Source organism: Caenorhabditis briggsae (genome assembly GCF_000004555.2).
Source record: "Caenorhabditis briggsae complete genome, chrIV, whole genome shotgun sequence".
NCBI lineage: Eukaryota > Metazoa > Nematoda > Chromadorea > Rhabditida > Rhabditidae > Caenorhabditis > Caenorhabditis briggsae.
This window is the reverse complement of record NC_013487.2, coordinates 9,156,794-9,177,280: the sequence shown is the minus strand read 5'-3', so window position 1 is coordinate 9,177,280 and position 20,487 is coordinate 9,156,794. Positions and strand designations below refer to the sequence as shown.

The 20,487-nt window shown below is 36.5% G+C and overlaps 5 protein-coding genes across 5 annotated transcripts in view; 3 read left to right on the top strand and 2 right to left on the bottom strand.

Moving 5' to 3' along the window:
* Positions 1-766, top strand: part of Cbr-nlr-1 — a gene marked incomplete at both ends in the record, with an annotated part of 6,963 nt that extends 6,197 nt beyond the window's left edge. The window contains 2 exons of the mRNA XM_045235684.1: positions 39-143; positions 663-766. Of these exons, the coding sequence (XP_045093031.1) occupies positions 39-143; positions 663-766 (209 nt within the window). The remainder of the gene's footprint in view (positions 1-38; positions 144-662) is intronic.
* A 267-nt stretch (positions 767-1,033) lies between these two features.
* Positions 1,034-1,850, bottom strand: CBG06243 (the record flags this gene model as incomplete). The annotated part of the gene is made up of 3 exons (XM_002633428.1): positions 1,034-1,426; positions 1,473-1,658; positions 1,704-1,850. 3 exons carry the CDS (start codon positions 1,848-1,850, stop codon positions 1,034-1,036), a joined length of 726 nt encoding a protein of 241 aa, XP_002633474.1.
* Positions 1,851-6,098: 4,248 nt separating this feature from the next.
* CBG06242 lies at positions 6,099-7,875 on the bottom strand (the record flags this gene model as incomplete). Its single annotated transcript, XM_002633427.1, has 10 exons — positions 6,099-6,306; positions 6,355-6,483; positions 6,529-6,793; positions 6,842-6,923; positions 6,969-7,104; positions 7,154-7,266; positions 7,310-7,432; positions 7,480-7,642; positions 7,691-7,752; positions 7,804-7,875. 10 exons carry the CDS (start codon positions 7,873-7,875, stop codon positions 6,099-6,101), a joined length of 1,353 nt encoding a protein of 450 aa, XP_002633473.1.
* A 5,608-nt stretch (positions 7,876-13,483) lies between these two features.
* Positions 13,484-16,294, top strand: CBG06241 (the record flags this gene model as incomplete). The annotated part of the gene is made up of 10 exons (XM_045235683.1): positions 13,484-13,723; positions 13,769-13,927; positions 14,071-14,322; positions 14,381-15,062; positions 15,113-15,348; positions 15,428-15,509; positions 15,557-15,723; positions 15,770-15,991; positions 16,045-16,159; positions 16,209-16,294. The coding sequence occupies 10 exons, from the start codon at positions 13,484-13,486 to the stop codon at positions 16,292-16,294; spliced, it is 2,241 nt and encodes a 746-aa protein (XP_045093032.1).
* A 480-nt stretch (positions 16,295-16,774) lies between these two features.
* Positions 16,775-20,122, top strand: CBG06240 (the record flags this gene model as incomplete). Its single annotated transcript, XM_002633425.2, has 11 exons — positions 16,775-16,827; positions 16,874-17,048; positions 17,091-17,221; positions 17,275-18,010; positions 18,057-18,455; positions 18,501-18,601; positions 18,646-18,916; positions 18,968-19,090; positions 19,139-19,428; positions 19,475-19,839; positions 19,884-20,122. 11 exons carry the CDS (start codon positions 16,775-16,777, stop codon positions 20,120-20,122), a joined length of 2,883 nt encoding a protein of 960 aa, XP_002633471.2.
* Positions 20,123-20,487: the final 365 nt, after the last annotated feature.

Below are 20,487 nucleotides of genomic sequence, written 5' to 3'. Positions count from 1 at the left end.
CTGTGGTTGAAAATAATGGCTTTCTGATTTTTCAATAGTGGTCGGTGGATTTTTCGCACTACTCATCTTCATAGTGTGCATGAGTGCACTAATATGCTACATGAGAACACAACCCGAAGGAGTTTATAAAACCAATGAGACAGGTTGGTTTTTTTTAAATGCTATTAAATATGGTTAGAAGGTGTAAGGGCGGAGCTTCTATCTCAATGCTTTTGAAAAAATGGCAAATGACTGCTAGTTGGCAGCCAAAAGGGAGGCGATGGGCCGTCGACGGACTGTTGACGGACAATCGGAACCCCTTGAAAAACCGACTTGAAAATTATGATTGGAAATCAGCCAAAAAACAATATATCATGCCGCAATAAATCTAGAAGCTGATTTTCCTCGCATCAAACTGCCTCAAAAAATAGGTTGTTCAACGACTGCTAAATGACAGTCGGAGATGCGCTGACTGGTCAATGACTGGTGGTTGGCGGACCAAATTTCTGCAGAATGGAAACTTTGGTTGAAATATTATTTTTGATCTTCTCTTCAAATCAGAAAAATGGTTTCAAAATCAAACTCTTAAAATTAGATTTTCGTTCATTCCAACTTTTATTTTGAAATATAATATCCAATGATAAATGGTTAATTAGGTCACAACTTTAAACAACTAATTCCAGGTGAAAACTGTTCTCCGAGCCGAAGTGAAGAACCGTTGGTACATAATGGTAATAACAACAACAGCACTCCAATGTATGCCTCAAACAAAGAGTATTTCTGTTAACAATTTCTTAAGCTTGCCTATTCTTTTACGGGTTCAGTTTTCTCATTTTTTGAAAATGTTCTTTTTTTTACTTGTCTTTTATTGATACTATTTTTACGGGTTATGATAAGTAATGAAATGAATTATTTTATTATTAAAAATCTCATAAATTATATAAAGTAACAAACAATGAGATAATAATGGGAAAAAAGTTTCAATAATTACAAACATTGTGTCATTTCTGACATTTGGAGCAAAACAAAACAAATCGATGGGCTCATCGGAGAATTACTTTCCAGTGTTGAAGACTGGGTTTCCATCTTGATAGCTGCTTGGAACACGGATTGGAGCTCTGATTGCTTGTCCATTTCTGTAGATGGTGTCTGGAATGGCAATATTTCCTCCATTCACTGTGTTTCCATTGTTTCTATTTCCAATGATAATTGGCCGTTGTCCTCCGAAGAAGTGATGACGACGACGTGGGAACATGAATCTTGGTCCGCACGAGTTTCCGAAGCATGGTGGCTGAGCAAAGACGAATCTTGGAGCTCCGCATGGTGGGGAGAAGCATCCAGAAGAGTAAGAGTTGGAATATGATGGAATACGGATCACTTTAATTGAAGCAGTGTTGGAAGTGACAATTGGAGCAGTTCGGATGGTCACTGGCATTGGGGTCGTGGTCTGAAGTATACTATTTATGATGAATAAGGTGTTGTATTAAAAGTACCGTGTAGGTCGAGACATCATTAGCTGGAACAATGTTAGCTGATCCGGCAACGGGTCCATTGCAATTTCCAGTGGAACATGGGGAAGCTTGAACTGGTTGACGGATAGCGCCACAGTTTCCAGAAGCACATGGGCTCAAAGTTGGGGTTGATTGGCAATTGCCAGTGGAACACGGGGACTGTTGAACCTTTAAAAAAGAATTATAGAAGAAATATCAAGTTTTAAAAATTACCTGTGGCTGTTGATCAGGTTGGAATACGATGCGAAGTTTGAGTGAACCTGCATTTGGATCCAAACTGATTTGTTGTGATTGCTGAGTTGTGGACTGAGCAAAAGAAACAGAGAATAACAGAGCAATAAGAGCAAATCGGCGAGACATGATTCTATAAAATTTTTAATTTTAAATTGAACAGTAGGATTAAACATTGTCAGAAAGAAAAAAAGACTGAAGAATGAATTGGAAGAAAAAGTTGGAAGTTGGTAAAGAGGAGGAAGTGAAGAAAGGTGGTACCTGTCATTGGGCCAATACCTCTTTTATAGTCTTCAGGAGATGATGCCACGTCGATTAGAAGTTACGTGCCCGCCCTTCCTTGTTTGTTTCCTGGCTGCTCCTCCTCTTCGGAGATTTTCCGCACGCGCGGCGCCTTGCGTACAGACACAGAAAAAAGAACAAAATGACAATGGCAATGAGAAAAATGACTACAAGGTACGAATTGAATTCTTTAAAATACACTCTGAACTTTTGATTCTGTTTAATGAAATCATGCCATTACAGTAGATAAAGCTAGCTACTCAACTGAAAACAATTCATATGCAACATGGAATTTGAAGTTTTGTAATATTTTCAAAGTAACTTTTTAATTGAAATTTTAGTTCATTTCTGCTGGCATACGATCTCGTTAACACAGTGTGGGATTTTTTCAATGTTGTTATTCCTGTAATTTTTTCTTCCAATTTCACCAAAACTCACTGTGCAAATACCTTAATACTATTAAGGACACCTTTTTTTGAAAGTTCTCCAGCATTATGACAAGTTTCCAGAACTCGTCATAATGCTCGTAAGCTTGTGGGCGTGGATAACGGTCTCCGTAGCAAACCGTAACCGTTTACGTAACCTAAAATTTTTGGTCCTTTTTTCTGACGATTTTTGTGTCAAGAAACTTCAAAAGTCGGAAAATAAAGTTGTCTTAATCGGAAAAAAAAACAGAAAAACGGACGAAAATAAAGAGGAAAATTATGAAAGTTAGAAATATTTGCCAAATACGGTAGGCTGGCCGTGGCCGCGGTCACTATATTTTCTCTTCCAAAGCTCCGATTTTTGCATACCAATGGAATACCTTCGAAGTTTTGAGCTTAAAAGCCTTGCGGGACCAATGAGAATCTCGAATAACTCAGCGCGTCCCGCGATATGGGTTCTAGACTTCATAACTTTCTTTTTGTACAGTCATAAAGGCATCTGGTAAAAAAGGCATCTTGAAACTTTCAAAGTTTTGTTCGATATCACAATTTTAATATCTGCTGACTTCTTAGCTATTGGAAACTTGGTTTGAGCTTTGTAATGTTTTATGCTGTTTTTGGCTACAGTAACCTTGTTTTGTTTTCTATGCCCACATTCTGTTTCCTTGCTTTTGACACGTTTTTTTTTCAGATGACTTCCAGTTTCATATTCCCACCTTGAGTACTCTAATTGTTCCAATGAATTCGCCGAGAGGGGGCACAAGTTGACTTTTGGTCTGAAAAGTAAACAAAGTCCGTCTCGGAGATTTAAGGATGAGCTCGCACACGTAGTACTCCGGTCGTTAAAAAAAATTTGTGTCTGCCTGAGACACTCATTTGCAAACATGCACAAATACACACACAAAACAGGACAGGTCAGTTTGGCGTGGGAGCAGAAAGACGGCATCAGACGGGCACGGAAACAAGACAGACGCACGCTATTATTTTTAAGTGAGTCCAATGTGAAGTCCAATGTTAAAGTTGAAGTTGATGTGTCATCAAAAATGAATTATAATGACATCAGCGACGAAAAACGGTGGTAGTTTTGACTAGTTTTTGAAGATATGAGCACTGGAAAAAGAGTTATATTCTCAGTGAGTAATTCCGAGTTTGGAACTAGTTGTTGAAATAAATGATGATCGTTCTTCTTGGAAGACTTTGCAACTACAGTAACCCACATTTGAAGAACATCATTTTTGTATTTTCGCAGAATCTTCGGATTTGTCCACTACCAGATAGTTTTCAATGATTTTTCCACAAAACTCTATCATTCAATGGCATGATTTCACATTCCCGTTTCGTCATGCATTCTTCTCTCTTTCTCTTTTTTTTCCGATTTTTGAGTGCCTGAAAAAGGCGTGGGTCTATTTAATCATGATCGGAATCTAAGCGTTCGGAAAGTGACCGAAACACGTTTTTGATCATTCCCCTATCATTGGCTCGTCTAACATCACAATGATTGTGCCCTGACATAGATCAACACAGAAAACACACACACACACACACACACACACACACACACACACACACACACACACACACACACACACACACACACACAACAAAAGAAAAAGGAAAATTTATTTATTTTGGAATTAGAACGATATACAATAATTTGCACCTGAATGAGAGCAAAGAACACAACTGATAGGACCGGAAACAAGAGATTGCAGGAGATTCACACCAATTGTTGCGGGTGGAAAACGAGAGAGAAAAAGAGTCAATATTAGAACATATCGCAAAGCATGACGTACTTTTCAAATTGTTTTGTTCTTATCATTTGAAATCTGAAATATCCTGAAACCAGTAGTAGAACGGTACCCCTTAATTTTAACTTTGAGCCAATTTAACTTGGTTCCCGTAAAAGATTTTTAATAGTGGTCAACTGATGAAAATTTGTTGATATTATGATGAACATTTTATCAGTAAACCTCTTTTTGATATATTTCAGATATATTTCAGAGTAAAAAGTTATAAATAAGATATTGGAGCTCAAGTGACCACTTGGGGCGGGGAGTTCTATCAGAGTGTTTACGGTATGCATAAAATCTTTTATCATAATTGAAGAGAGGTGATTGAGGTCAAATTGGTGCTTCGGACGATCGGTCCTATTAGAAGAAATGTGGTTATTCTTCAAATCATTGGAATTAATCTGAAAATATATTAGGAACTTTTCAAAAAACAAAAAAAAGTTTCATTGTAACTGATAGTTTGAGAAGATACAATTACAGTAGAACTGCAATAGAAGGACCCTTATCTTTTAACTTTGAGCCGATTTATCTCGGTTCCTGTATAAAATATGAAAACCTCGCCGACTGATAAATAGTTTATCATAATATCAAACACATTTCATCAGTTGACATATATATCGTATACAGACCGAGATAATTGAGCTCGAACTTGACAGTGTGGGGGGGGGGGTCCTTCTATTACAGGTTTTACAGTAACCCAAATCTCCCAAAGACGTTTTTTAAAACTTTTTTACAGACGTTTAGCTATTTGAACAGGTACTACAATTTAAATATATAGATATAGAGTTACCGAACATAACATATTTGAGTTATAAAGTTAGAAAGGGGAATTAAAATGACAGGGGGAACAAATGGAATGAAAGGTGAGGAAAAGAAAATTTGAAAAGTTTTTAAGTCACGAACGAGTAACTGGAATTCTTTTATACAAATTTTAACCTCTCTCTAATATTTGATATTTTACGTGGACCTTCTTTAACTTTTAAAATTAACTGCTCTGATAGTGAGTTCCAGGTGATTTTTTAGGCTACTACTGATTTATTAAGCTAAACTTTTTATTCAAAATGTATCTAAAAATTAATCGAACATTTGAAAATAAAAGTATTTCGACTATTCAACAATGAAAAAAAGGACAGTATCATACAGGAAACAAGAAAAATTGCATGGAATATGAGTACCATATAGAGCCAATAAAAAATCGCAAAGTACTATATTCATTACAGAGTTCGAAAAACACGGGGGTTCACGTCAGCGTCGTACTGTCACAACGTCGTGATGACGGAGATACCAACTCAGCGTCGTGATGTCAATACTTGAACTTGATTTCTTTGTTGTGATTTTTTTTCTTCTTTGATTCTTCTTTCGCGCGCTCTTTTCCTCGGCAACACTTGGGTTCAAGCCAATGGGTTAGAAATTGCGCCCCAGTAAACATGAGAATTTAGAAAAAATTCGCTGCTGAATTATGTAGCTTTTGAACGTTGGACAAAACTTTTGAATGTTGGACAAAAAAAAAATCACGCGTTGCAACTCGTTGATTAAAACTAATTAGGTCGAATCCACGTCAACTTTGAAATTATTAAATTACTTCTGGCCTAAAAGTTATTTGGGGCGCGTTTTTGACCCGTTGGCTTGAACCCAAGTGCGGCAATGGTTTTTTGTGATGTCTTTTTTAAAACTTTCGATTTTTTAAAATAATCACAGAAAGTCTCAGCCAAAGATTTATTGAAACTTTTTTAGTTGTTAGTCATTGTAATAGATTATAAATCTCAAAAAATTGGGAAGGGAAACTTGTCAGTAGAGGAAAACATTGTAATGCGTTAATACAAGAAAAATAATTACTGACAAGGACAATGAACACAAGCATAACGGTCGGCCCGTAGGCCTTAATTCTGGAAAATTAGATTTTCCAATTGATGCAGGAACGAAGGGCAATGGAGTTGTAGGATCAATCCAAGGTCCGTTTCTTGTAGAAAGGCGGTTCGAAGAGCGTTGATCTTCCTTTGTTGGCCAGCTATAACTTCTTCATACTCTTGTGGAGATCTTGGCGGTGGAGGTGATTGACTTCGCGGAACTTCTTGCGTAAACGATGATCTGAATACTTTAATTGTTTCATTAGTCGATTATTTGTTACAATCTTACTCGTCTCGAGTATAGAAATTAGATCCGTTGATAGTCGTACGCTGACGCCCACTTGGAGGAGATGACCTCCGATTCGATGAGCTGCTTCTGGAAGGTGGTGGTGGCATATCATTGGAAGAGGAATTGTAGCTAAAAGAAAAAAAATAATTTTATGTCAAATTTATAATTGCTTACTGTGTCGGTTCATCTTGGTAAGAAAGTGTCAATCTTGGAGTAGGTGCACCTCTTGGTCTTCCACCAGATGGATCGGATGTTTTCTTAGCTGGTTTTTTGTAGTCAACGAATTGATGAGTCTGCTGACGATGTTCCAGACGAACTTGGTTTCCATTGGACGTCCTCTTCTCTTGGTGAACAACAAAGTTAGGCTTATTATTGAAATTCGAAGATAGGTGAATCCAAATTCTCTTATTTTCAAAGTCACCAGAAATGTTTAGTCGTCCTGAAACAAAAAAATGTTTCTAGTAATCATGTTTCAAAAAAAACTAACCGAGTTCATCGTTCGGATCTGAAACGATATCGCCAAAACACGTTTGAATTGTGTTCCGTTGCCGAGAACATTTACTCCGGATCTATAATTAATCATGAGTTTTCGAATAACTTTTTGTTTCTCTCACCAAAGATCCTTTTTGAGTTTCCCACTCAACTGGGCACTCCTGCAACTTGATTGGATGTGTGTAATCCACATTACAGTTGGACGAAGAAACTCCGAATGACACCCATGAATCCAAGGCCGTAGATGGCCGGAAGCTTCTGGAATGTATACGATATAAGAACATGAATTGTTTAAAACAAAACCCACGACGTTTTTCGGAGTACAAAATCTTCGGGATAACCCGGGACGTATACTCTTGCAGAATTGATTTCTATTTTTTCATGATACACTATTCCAAGGATTTCAATGATATCGTTGTCCTGAATATCGGAAATATAGATTTAACTTTTCAAACCGACTTACATTCTTGACAATTTCTTGAATCTCCCACTTGGATTTCGTTTCATTTCCGCAGAACTTCACCCAAACAGTCTTTTTAATAAATGAATTCGTGTTGTTTCCCAAAAAGTGTCCTTCTTGCACAACCTGAAAACAAAAAAATTTGAACACAATTGAGAAACCAACAAACTCACAGGTAGGAGATTAGTTTCGAAAATTCGTTTGCCATTGACGGTTCCATCAATGTTCCTCTTGATTTCGCATTGGACCAGTACCGATTTTTCGGTAAATCGTTTCGTTGGAAATTTCGAAGATTGGGCTTTGATATTTATTCCAAAACACGGCTTCAGTGTGGTTCTGAATAAAATAATGTTAGATATTGAAGTTGGATGAATTATGCCTTACGTAAGGTGGAAGGTGACAGAATCCCCAAGTTTGACCGGCTCGTCGTTGTTGGCGTATATGGTCTGAAAGAGTGAGCAATGAGTGTTGAGAATGATTCCAGAAATTAAACTCACACCAAATTTGGTGGCTAGGACAAATCTCGATCCAGACAAGGAAACAACGACTCCCTCTTCGCGAAGAGACATTGGAATTTTCTGGAAAAAAACTTTGTAGTTTAAAAAGATCAGAATTGGAGTCAAACAGAAATGTGAAAAGAGGCAGAAAAACGAATGCAATCGAGATGAAAAAAAAAGAAAAGCAGGGAACGAGGAAGAGCATTCTATACATCCGTCAGTGCCTAGCACTGCCAGAATAAGTGTAAAGCAGAAAAAAAAACTTTTTTTCCGAAAGAAAAAAATATTCTCCGAAGAGGAACAAATGATGAATCGAGGGAGATGTGGCAGCTTTTATAGGGAACGAAACATCGCAGTTTTATGTTCCCACAAAACGAAAAAAAATTGTTTATGGTTGATGTTTTAGATTGCGGGGGCAGGGGTGAAAATCGAAAGAAGAGCTTACATCCAAAATACAAAAACGTCATTTTTCATATGGGAAAAGGAGGGATAATAATGAAAATTATATAAGTCATATAGTTGAGGATTAGGACTTATGATCAAAACAAATTGTTTCTTAGAAAAGGAGAGGAAATAAATTCCAAGATTTTATGGAATCCGAGAAACAAGAAACAAGTTATGAAGGTGTTTTTAAATTTCGTACAAAAAATAGTACATAACAAAGAGCATACCACAGAACATTAAAACTCTTGGGTTTTCATAAATTCACAAAAACGTTACCAAGGGAATTCAAAATTTGAATTAGACATGACAGATAGATCATTCTGTTTTGGCCTTGAAATTCCCTCTTTGTTTTTTGACCTACACCATTAAAGAACAATTTTTGGGTAAGTCCGAAAAAACTGAATACAAAAAAAATGAAAATAGCATTTTCGTCTTATACCGAATTATCGGATTAGGCAAAAATATGAATATGAAAGAAAACATGAGGAAAATCATAATGATCTCAATCAATGTCAAATGATTTTGATATACCCTGACATTTTTGGAAAAGAAAATACTAGATTTCAGAAGACAGGTTTTCATTAGGAAGATTACAATTATTTAGATCTGTTAGATTGTAAAAAAATATATATATATATTCAAGTTCGAAGTTTAAATTTAAAAATTGTTCTAATTCAATTTTCAATTTTCAGAAAAAAACAAAAATTGTAACAAATCCAGTCTGAACCCAAAAAAATAAGTCCGGGTTAAAAATGATTCTTTAATGGGGTTATGCAAGTAATAAATTTGCAATAAAAATGTAAATAAATACTATGCACGTATGCAAATAAATTAATTTATTTACATCCAAGAAACGAATTTAATTGCATTCCTGGGCGTGATTTTTTTTTCTTTTTATTTGTTTCATCAGCAGACACGTATCAGTTTATGTGGGTTTTCAAACGATTTATCATAATTGTTGTAATCAGCAACAGTTTTCAAATTCAAATATGGAAGATGAGCAATCTGAAAATAGTTTGCCGTCGCAAATGCCAAAGCAAGGAATTCTTCTATAATTACCATTTGCATCAGTTTTACTCAATAATCCTCTCTCAAGAGCTCTTAGATGTTGAATGCTTGTAGGGAAACATATATAGTCCTTTGCAATATTCACCAGCTTGTCTACTACATTATTTACTATTCGTGACACTGTAGACTGACTTATACCAAGATCCTGAGCCAGATAGTTCTGGGATCTACCTAAAGTTATCTTTGTGAGTCTAGTGATATATACATTTCTCTACCTTCACTAGCATACTTCAAAAAAATATGAATACGGACTGGAGCTGGAATTGAATCGATTCTACTGATGTCGTCAGAAAAAAGGTTTCGCAAAAAGTTAAAATGTTCAAGTTCCACACCCAGATATTTCTGAAGACTATTCTATAAAAATTTTCAACCGATTTTCTCACTTTCGTTTGTTCGGTCGAAATCATATATTGATTCAACCGTAAAAAAGTAGAAAACAGGTCTTGGCGGATCACTTCAAGCCCTTCTTCCAACTGACACGGACGACAAACAGTAAGTAAAACGGATTCTTGTTCCTGCAATAGTAGGAGAGCAGCAGCAACTTTTTTCTGTCGAGTATTGGCTGTCATATCCTATAAGGCCAAGTGTTTTATATAACTTTTCCCAAATATTCCAGTTACAATATCAGACTCATGAGGCTTTTTCGCCATATTAACACTTTTCTCCATCAAAATTTGGTTCAAAAATAATTTGAGGAATCAAAAAAATCACGCCCAGGAATGCAATTAAATTCGTTTAAATTTTTCATTAAATTTTTTTGGATGCAAATAAATTAATTTATTTGCATACGTGCAGTATTTATTTGTCATTTTTATTGCAAATTTATTATCTGTATAACCCCATAAATATCATAAAAGAGCGAATATGCGATTATAGTGTTCATGACATTGCAGTTTGGTGGAATTAGAGCGATCGAATAAATATTTCAAAAGTTATTGTAATCTACAGGGTGCGGCAAGTCTTTGTGCATAACTTTGAAGCAAAATCATCCATATTGCTAGTTGTCATACAGTACCCGAATAATTTGCAGTTGATACTAAAAGTCTATTTGAATATATCTGTCAAATTTTGAAAAAAAAATCTCATGACCTATTCAAAAGTTATAACTATTTGAATTCGGCACCTCAGAATTTCTACTTTTATTTGGACGGTTTTTTGAGTTTGAGGGTAGGCTGTGAGTAAACAGAAAGGAAAATTCTTTGGGAATATATTTTATTGTGGACTACAAAAACTGTAGTTCTTGAAAAACAAAACAACTCTTGTGTAGAATTTTCTTGCACGGAGCAGCAATCGGTTTCTCAAACGTGATGAAAATTAAGTTTTCGCTTCAATATCGCTCTGGTTAAGTGACTAGCTTAATGAACTTATATATCATTCGAATTCACATTTGATGCTCTATTTCACAACGCAGATTTTACAAAATTTGCTTAACCATCATAGGTTTCAAACGAATAAAGTCATTTTTCAAGGTAATGTTGGCACGCAACTTCCTCTTAATTTTCTCCAGCATGGCTTATGGCCGAACAGAGATTATTAGGAGCGTTCACACTATGTTTTAATAATGAAAATAAACTGTTGTTTTCGAAAAACATGGTACTTCGTCAACTCCGATCAGTACCTACTGATCAGTTATGGTTTTCCGCTGACCGTTCAAAAGTTCGAAAAACTTTATTTTTTTATGAATGAGACAGATAAGCAAAACATTGTATTATTCTGACCAGCTCTTTTTACCCTATCGTAAAATACAATTTTCCTAATTCTTGGAAAATCCTCTCGAATTCCTGCCGCTTCGAAAAGTTTTTTGTCAAAACAACAGATTTTTCAAACTAAGATTTTTCAAACAAACTAAGTTTGAACGCATCCTGTTTCATTGATTATCGAACCATATAGTCTCATGTTTTATGAACATTGTAAACGGGACTCATAGTTTTTAAAAATCAATGTTTCAAAGTCCCGCCATGACCAGTAAGAAAGATTGACGAGATTAAACTTGAAAAAAGCTTTGTGCCTCAAGTATTGTGTAATCAACCACTCTTCTGATCCTAGCGGGAAAGCTAAAAATTATCATTCTAAAAATCAAAGTGATTCTTAAATTTCAGCAATAGAATAATCTGCCTGGAGAGTTTCAGAAAGTTACGATCACTTAGAAGAAAGTTACAACGAATTTTTTATGCACAAAGACCTTTGCCGCACCCTGTATACAACTTTCGTGTTGTATATACTCCTAATTATTATGAACCATGAGAGTAACCGGACCATGAAAAGTAAAATAATAAAATTCACCGACTCAAAGAGAGTTGATATCTTCCTTATATATAAAACGCTAGAGATGTCTGTCGGTCCTGGTCATTAATAGTTTCTTTAAAGAAGAAAACAATAAATAACTGATGATTTACCAGGTTTTTTTTGAATCAAGTCAATTTTTGTTTTATCTTCAATACGCCTGATTCGATTTTAAGAAACACTTAAATATTTTTTAAACAATATTATGCGGTTCCGAGGTGCATTGTATATGACCCAGAAGAGAATGATGAGAAAAAGAAGCATTAAATAGGACAGATGGGTGCCAGATGTCGTCCAGCACACCTGTTCTGCTATAGCATACATACACTAATTTGAAACGTTTGATGATATTCAGATTTTTTTTGTCAAGAGCAATTTATCGCAGGTTTTGCTAGTGCAGCTGGTGGAACGAGTGCAGTATTCTGAGTCATGTGCCTTTGAGTGTAAAAATGGACGAAAAATCGATATACGGGGAAGGACGAGACTGCAGTCGACTGTCCTTTGTATTCCTGAAATAACCTTTAAAGGTTTCCATTAGACTCCAAGTTCATCGTTGTGGAAGATGTACTATTGTTCTATGTGGCCATTTTGACCATGATACACTGATTAACACACAAGCGCTGGTACTAGCGCTAGTGACCGAAGAATACAACAGAGCGAGGTTACTCATTGCTCTTAGAAAAAAGCAGGAGGTACCAGGAATTCAAACTGATTATCTGAATACACTTCGGTTCTTGTAGAATTTCAGTAAAAACTTTTTCAAAAGCTCGATTCCATTCAAGGACCACTCGAAAAAATCTGCATCACAATGCCTTCAATTGAAAAAGAGTGCGTTTCACTGGTTCATCTCTCTACTTTTTCATAAATAGTATCCGAAACATGTTTAAATTTTATATTGCTTTTTCATTTTTTATTTGTTTGGCATAGTGTTCAAAGGCCTCCCAAGTACGATTCGAATTGTAAAAAATTCTTTAAAAGGATTTTTCTCTCAGTTCTCGTGAATATTTTTAAGAAAAGAACTTTCTGAAATTGGGAATTCTAACGAATTTTTTGTTGAAATACGAACTACCGTAATCCTCTAATTTGTGCTCTTTCATAATTCAACGTAAGGTATTTACCACCTAACAGTTTTACCCTGAAAATTAGTTTTATACACTTGATTCTTTTTTGAGATGAAAATTCCCAAAATTTTTTTCTTCCGAAAAGTTTGAACTTCCCAGAATTTTCGCAAAACTATTGAAATTCTACGACTTTTCTCACTTTTGAATTACCTACAGTATGTTTAAAGGCACATGCGGGATATTGTCCTTGTCCTACAATAAAACTTTCTTCGCGAGACCCACCGTGCAAGCGATATTCTCCAAAACAGAAAATGTGACTTTTTTCAGTTTTCTAGAGTTTAATACAATCTTAGAATAGTGAGGTTATTCACCAAAATGTAGAAAAATTCGGAGAAATGGAGAAAATTTCGCAAAACCGCGGTGAATGAACCAATCTCGCTGAAATTTCGGAGAAAATCGGAGAAAATTATAGAGAGCATATTCACGAAATTTGGGGTCAAATTATCCACTTTGACCAATTTGTCTGGAATTCCAGCCAAAATTTCAAAATTAATTTTGTGACCCCAAATTCTGTGAATATGCTCTCTATAATTTTCTCCGATTTTCTCCGAAATTTCAGCTAGATTGGTTCATTCTCCGCGGTATCGCGGAATTTTCTCCATTTCTCCGAATTTTTCTACATGTTGGTGAATAACCCCATAGATTTGATTTCTGAAACATACTGAATTTGCTGAAAAAAATGTTTAATAGTTTATTTTGAGCTCGGAATTTTCTGCATGTAGAGAGTAAATAGTCGTTATTGTTTTTTTTAATAATTTCAGTTAATGTCAGCGGCAAAGTGCCCGTCTCTACCGACGGATCCACTGGCACCATGTACTGTCACGTTTGTCACACAGAACGATCGAGCAAACGAACCACCTCCACAACCAAGAGTCCGGAAAGTGACAACAATAATCAACACTCTTGGAGTTATAGTTGAAGACAATGAAACAGAAGTCGGAGTGTGGGTTTTCACTGCATGCGAAAAGAAATTTTTTCCGAAAGCCGACCAACACATGTTCATAGTGAGCATACCAGTTTCATTGGAGATTTAAATCACATTTTATTAGGGAATTCACCTGGGAACCTGGATCATTGTCGGCATATATCCAGACGGAACAGTGGCATCATACTCTCCATGGCCCTTACTTTTGCAAGGATACGAGACAAAAGTTATTGAAAATCAGTTACTATTAAAAATATGCGCTTCCGATATGCAGCACGAAAAGGTTTAGAAAATTATTTTTCCTTCATAACATCTTAATTTAGACAGTAAGATACGATGAAGTAGTGGCTCCCTGTCAAGTCAACACATCTACTAAATTTTTCGAGGTTTGAGGGGTAAAGTTAATATACAATTCTCCTTTTCCAGCGTGATCCGCAACTGACTGCTGAGTTCTACAGAATTCCGGGACTAGGACGAGTTCTTGCCCCCACCGTCTTCCGTTCGAATTTAGAAGATAAAAACGGAAGATTGTCTATTTGGATTCAGTATTGCGGTCGCGTTGTGAGAGAATGTTCTTGGATGGTGTTCTATCTCGAAGAGAAAAGTCACGACGGAAACGAGTATAGAGAAAAAGAACTTCGAGTTATATCAGAATTCATAAAAGAGAAACGATCACAAGTTAGTTTTTGAAACATCAATTTTCTAAAGATTTGAATATCTATGATGTCTTTTTCAGTTAGAAATTCTCCGATGTCCAGATAAGTACATGTCTCGGAACTTGGGATTGATCACGGAAGTTCACAGCAGCAAGCATACATTGAATTTCTGGTCACCGTTTGTTCCAATTGAGACTGATCATACTGCAAGAATTCCTCAGCCACCAAAACATCGAGAAGTGGAAAGTCCCATGCTGGATCCGATGATCGGTCAGTGGATTCAGTTTGATGTCCACTCGAAGGATCTTGAAAAATACATAGGAACAAAACCGGGATTTCGTCTTCAGGTGCAAGAGTACCTCCCAATCAACAGCCCATGTGGAATTGGCGTTGTGAATGTGAATAAAACGATAAGAGTAAGTCATCGGAGTGTCTTCGATTCTCAACATTGCCTTATTTTTCAGGTGGCAATATCTTGTATTTTAGTGACAGGAACAGATCATCCTATGCTTTATCAGTTGCCAACATTTGGATTTGTGATTGATCGAAATTCGACATTAGTTTCGGGAGCTCATATGCAGCTGATTTTAGAGAAGATTTCTCCCAAACTCAGGCGCTCCTCTAGTGCTTGCTGGTCAGTTATTTCCTCAAAAGTCGTCAATTTTTCCGATGTGACTGTGGAAAAAGTGAAGGACATGCAAACGGAAGCAATCCCTCTCAAAGATGCTATGGAGCCTTGTCATGTTATGTCTATTGAGAAACGTGAGTGATTTACATAAAATTAAATAATTATCTTCTTTTTTGAAATTCAGAAAACCATGCATCGCAATCTAAACCACAACAAACCCTTCATGTTGCTGTGCCAATGTTGTCAGCATCCGTTAACACAGGAATCACAATGCTCAAGTATCAACAACCACAGAGTCAAATCCAATACCTTCACCAAGGACGGGATTACTACATAGGAAACACCATTCGCTTACCTTCAAATTACAGTAGTTCAACAAAAAAATTTACCAAGTCAAGGGTGTTTCTAGAAAACACGCTGGTATGTTCATGTTGATAAAAACTTCATGTAGATTTAGCTCGTAATTTTTGTTCTATTGATCTGAAGGCTCTTTTTCCAGGAAGGGCATGCCATTGTCGAAAAATACATTCCAGAGCGTCAAGCCGGAATATTATGGTTGTTTGATAATTTCAACACAAGTGGTATTATTATTAGCTCGATGAGAAATCTGAAGTAAAATTGATTTCAGTTCACTTCATCTACGATGAGTTTGAATTCGAAATCGGAGATTACGTATACGTGAAGCTTGAGAAAAAATCCGATCCAATGCAGCAACTAGGATTCAGATGGCTATGGAAAAGTGGAGTGAAGAAGGAAGCGCCGTTCAATTGTCGTGTCAACAAAAATCAAATTTATGTCTGTTTTGTTTATTTTGAATATATAAGCTATGTTATTTTTTCAGATTGAAACTAAGTTGACACTAGGCAGTCCAAACCGTCAAAATCGGACTACTTATACTTCAAAATATTTCCCCACAGTTTTGGATGTTGAGGGTTGTATCCCAACTCCTACGGTTCGACTATCACGCAAACTGAAGATCAATCTTATATATTTTCAGGCCGGTGTCACTTATTCAGCTGTCATTTATCGCAAGAGAATTACGGACCCGGTTACTGACATCGGGGTATTCACAAGCTTTTGTTTTTAAATTATATTTCTTTATCCATTTTTTTTCAGAGATTTCAATGGACCATTTATGCACTTCAAGGTACTTCATATATTGTCGCTGATTATTATCATTCAAACTATCAATTTCATAACAGATCCAACCTGAAAAATGTTCCCCCACAAAGTAAATAATTCAGCGTGAATTTTAACATTGCTCAAGTACATAATTTCAGACGTCGGTATAAGTTCTGCATCTTCTGAACATTCTTCGACTTCTCCACCTTTGAAACGCTCCTCAATTACTTCCGACGAATCATGAAAGTACTCATGTTTTTTGTTATGTTATTTAACTTTTCTTCTCCACACTTTCATATTTTTATTTTTCTTGATGCCATATTCCAGTCTCCAGAACGGGCTTAATTTACCGGTCTCATTTTTTCCCCTACGGTTTCAATTGTTTTTCTTCCAACTTTTGTTGTAATGTATTTAGTAGACTGATGAATCTTGAAACGTTTTATCCAGCATCCTTTCCTAACATCGTTTTCATCGGTTTGAGCCGAGAATTTTATCATATTTTTCAGATGCTGACTTCCAATCTTCCATCATGCAGTGGAAGGAGGGGGCGTACAAAAAAATTTTTCACTTTATGTGATTGATTTTCCGCAAGCATAGTAGTTTCTCAATATGATTTTTCTTACTGCTTTTCTCAGCCTTGACAAAATTCCTTCTATTATTCTATGATAAATCAAGGATTTCAGACGGGAAAATCAAACGATAATAAGATCTCAAGTAGAGGACGATGATAGGGCTTGCTGCTCAGAGGAAACCTAATGGGTCTTTGATCGTCGTCTCGTAAGTTTCAGATTCATGATTTGCGATCAACGTTTATTTCTTCCAGACCGAAAGACGGCATTGAGTTTGATATCGATGAGGATCTTCTCAATAAAAATATTGTTAAACTTGGTAGTTTCTGTCGTATAGAAGTCGAAAATAATGTGCCGGTTTCCTATTCTCTCGTAAAGAAGTATGGTACGGGAAAAATAGAAGCTGAAGTAGAGAGTGATTCTGTTCAGGTTGGCTTTATTCAGAAGTTTGTCTCATGTTCATAAATTCAGATAAATGGAATCACTGGAATTCTATCCAGCAAGCTCGCCTTGTTCTACAAAACGAAAGATTTTGGAGAGGTTGCATGTAAAGATAAGGTTGCTGGGCAAATTGGAACTAAACATCAGCTTATTATTTCGAGGTAAGAATAACAACAAAATTCCTGAGTTTTATAACTTTGTAGACGTTTTTTAGATTACCAGAAAACCAGCGGACTGGTCTTTACTCCAGATTTGTATGGCAAGGCGTATCGGATGGAATTGTGGAAAAAGTTGGAAAAGAAAACGCAATTGAAGCTAAGAAAACGAATAAAAATTCGATTCCAGAAGAAGTGAACGATGAGAAAGATGAAGAGAAAGCTAAAGTTGCTAAGTCTGGAGAAAAAATGCCAGAAAAGAAGCATATTTTTGGATTCGTAGTTGGCAAAAATCAACGCGAACAGTCGAGATACGTTTTCTGTAATCTCACTTATCCTGGAGCTGACGGCAAAGTGTTTTGCAACAAAAATAATTCTGTGGATGTCGGTGATTGGGTGCGACTAGAATTCAACAAAAAAGAGTTTTCAAAGTATTTCCCAACAAATCCAAAAGCCAATACGCCAACATTTTCTATCTTGACATGGAGAAAAATTCCCGATCCTCGTAATTATAAAGTGTCTCAACATGGCGAAGTTTTGGAAGTGAGAATCAAAGACTATGCACTCCCAGCCAATCATAAAAGTGGCGATTCTATCGAGGATAATTATTTGGGACTCGTCGACGATGGAAATAAAATGATTAGAAAAGGATCAGAGACGGTTGACTTGGTCATCAGACGACGCAAACCGTTCAGAACAAGTGATGGAAAATGGACAGTTTGGTTTGTTAAAGAATCAAGGAAATCAACTTCGAGATCTGAAAGCCCATTTTCTACGGAACGTAGTTCTTCAAATGTATGCCTGAAAAATGTTTCAACCGATTAACTAACCTTCTCACTAGTTTCAGGATAGTCGTACGTCTCGAAAGACAAACAAAAATCAGAAGAAAAATGAGATGAAACAGAATGACAGATTTCTAAAAGAAGGATCATCACAGTCCAAAGAAAACGGTTTGGCGCATGGTAACAATAATAATTGTGCCTATCCACCTGGATTTTTCTTCGGTCCCCCGAATATCAATTGGCAAATGGGTCATCCAAATCCTGTGGGACTAATCCACGCGATGGGAGGAGCGATGTCCATGGGATCTGTCGCAGCAATGCCGGGTTACCCTGGTTTTGTCTATCCACAAGCATTCATGCCACCGTTGGCAGGTTGTCCCCCTCCATTTCCAAAATCTGAAAGGAATCAAGAAGCTCCTCGAAAGCCAAATACTGAACGTGTTTTGAAAGGAGAGCCGGTGTGTATAGGCAGGGCTTTGATTAAATATATATTGTATTTGTAGGTCAGAAAAAGGGCTGTGGTAACATCTATAAAACAAAACTTCGGTTGCAAGGAAAAGGAAAAAAGCCAGAGAGCATTCTTGTGGCTATTGGATGACCATAGGTGAAGAGATATTTTGAAGAAAGATTTTTAAATGTTTGTTTCAGACAATCAGTTTTGTTGACATCTGGGGAAGTTGTTCAAGAGAGAAACAACGAAAAAGTCAAATTGTTCCCCGGCTATTTCTTCGATGGAGTCTTTCAGCAAGATGAAGAAGATAGATGGGAGTGCACGAGACATATGACTAGACTAGGAAAACTCCTGGAAGGAAGCGTGCACAATGGCGCTCTCGAGTTCCAGTTTGTAGTGAACGATTACTTCCCACAGTCTGCAGAACGTCTCAATCCGGAAACGTTCCACAGCTTCATTGGAAAAATTGTGAGTTTACATAAGAATTTTTGTTTGAAACTATCTACAAATTGTTCTCAGATTGACAAAGAGAATAAACTACCGAAAGATTGCTCATCGGGTGTCCGAATCGGTATCAAACTTTGGAATCTCCCAGAGAGAGGTGAATGGTGTTGGGTCGTCTCGAAAGTATTTCAATCATCGGTTAGTATATTTTTTGAAATGCTACGGTGTGAAAATATTGATTTCCAGAAGCACGTCCAACTTCTGATGGAGTTTCATCAGGCATGGCACAAACCAGGAATTCGAGATGTGATCCGCCATGAATCAATAAAGGAATTCTTGCTGCTACAAGATTTAATGGATACCAAAGCTGAAAATGATGAGGAGCATAATAAGGAGTTGATTGATAATAAGGACTGGAAGTACGCTTGGGTGGTTGTTCATGATGGAGATTTTATCAGAATGCTAGTGTTTCCCCGAGTTAAAGGACAAGGAATGAATCTCATGAAGAAGAATGTGAAAGAAAAATCTGTTTATAGGTGAGTCCAGATTTTTTGATTCCCGGTTATATTATCTTACTTTCAGGAAAGTAAAAAACATGAAAGCTAACAGACTGTATCGTGCAAAGCTGAATGATGTGGGCGATGTCGTTGAAATGATTGATTGTGAACAGCATTTTTATGCCGATAAGTATGGTAAAATCCAGTTCAAAATCGTATCCACTGATGACCTTCTTCTGGCGAAAAATGTAGCGGTAGTTGAACCGATTGGCGTTCCTGAGTGTTTTGGAAAACTCATCTTCTGCTATCCAGATCGTCCAATCACAAAGAAAAAAGTGTTGATGCAAACAACCTTCAGAATTCTTGACGATAAGGATGCATTTTCTGATAATGAGCTGGTTCAAACTGCAGGAGTATGCTTTATCAACACTGGTGATCCAGTGGAGAAATGTAAGAATTGTCATTATTACGCTTGTTCATATTTTTGATTTCAGTGCCAAACCAAAATCTGGAGGAAGTCATGGAATCGGAAAGAACCTTTTCTGAGAGAAAACTGGAGAATTACAAACATAATTATTTTAAAAACAAGTTGTTGGTCCTTCATCCCAAAGATGAAGTGTTTCCAATGTTCAAGGCAGTTTGTTCCATTTTGAGAAGTACTCAGATTCTCAAAGAATTAAAGAAGCAAGACATCGATACTCATCGGCTCATCAAATTGCAAGCTTCGATTTAGATGCAATGAGCTGTGTTGCGAAATTTTGCAGTTATCCGATTAAATACATTTATATGTTACCTGAATAAAAAAAGTTGATCGTTTTTGTTCTAGTGTTTGTCTTTGTTTGATTCAGTTCGCTATTAGCTTTATTTTCTTTAGGGTTATTATGCTGGCATACAAAAATCGTAGTTGTTTGGAGGTTTTTAACAAAAAAGTTGTCGATAAGCATTCGTAATCGAGAAAACAGGACCGAAAATTTTAGAGAGCACACCAACTGGGAGGAAAACAAAAAGTGGGAAGAACCATCTGGGAGGAAAAATGGGCGGAGCCTAATTTGCAACCCTGGCACGGTTTTGCCGCATGATTTATTTTTACCATTTGGT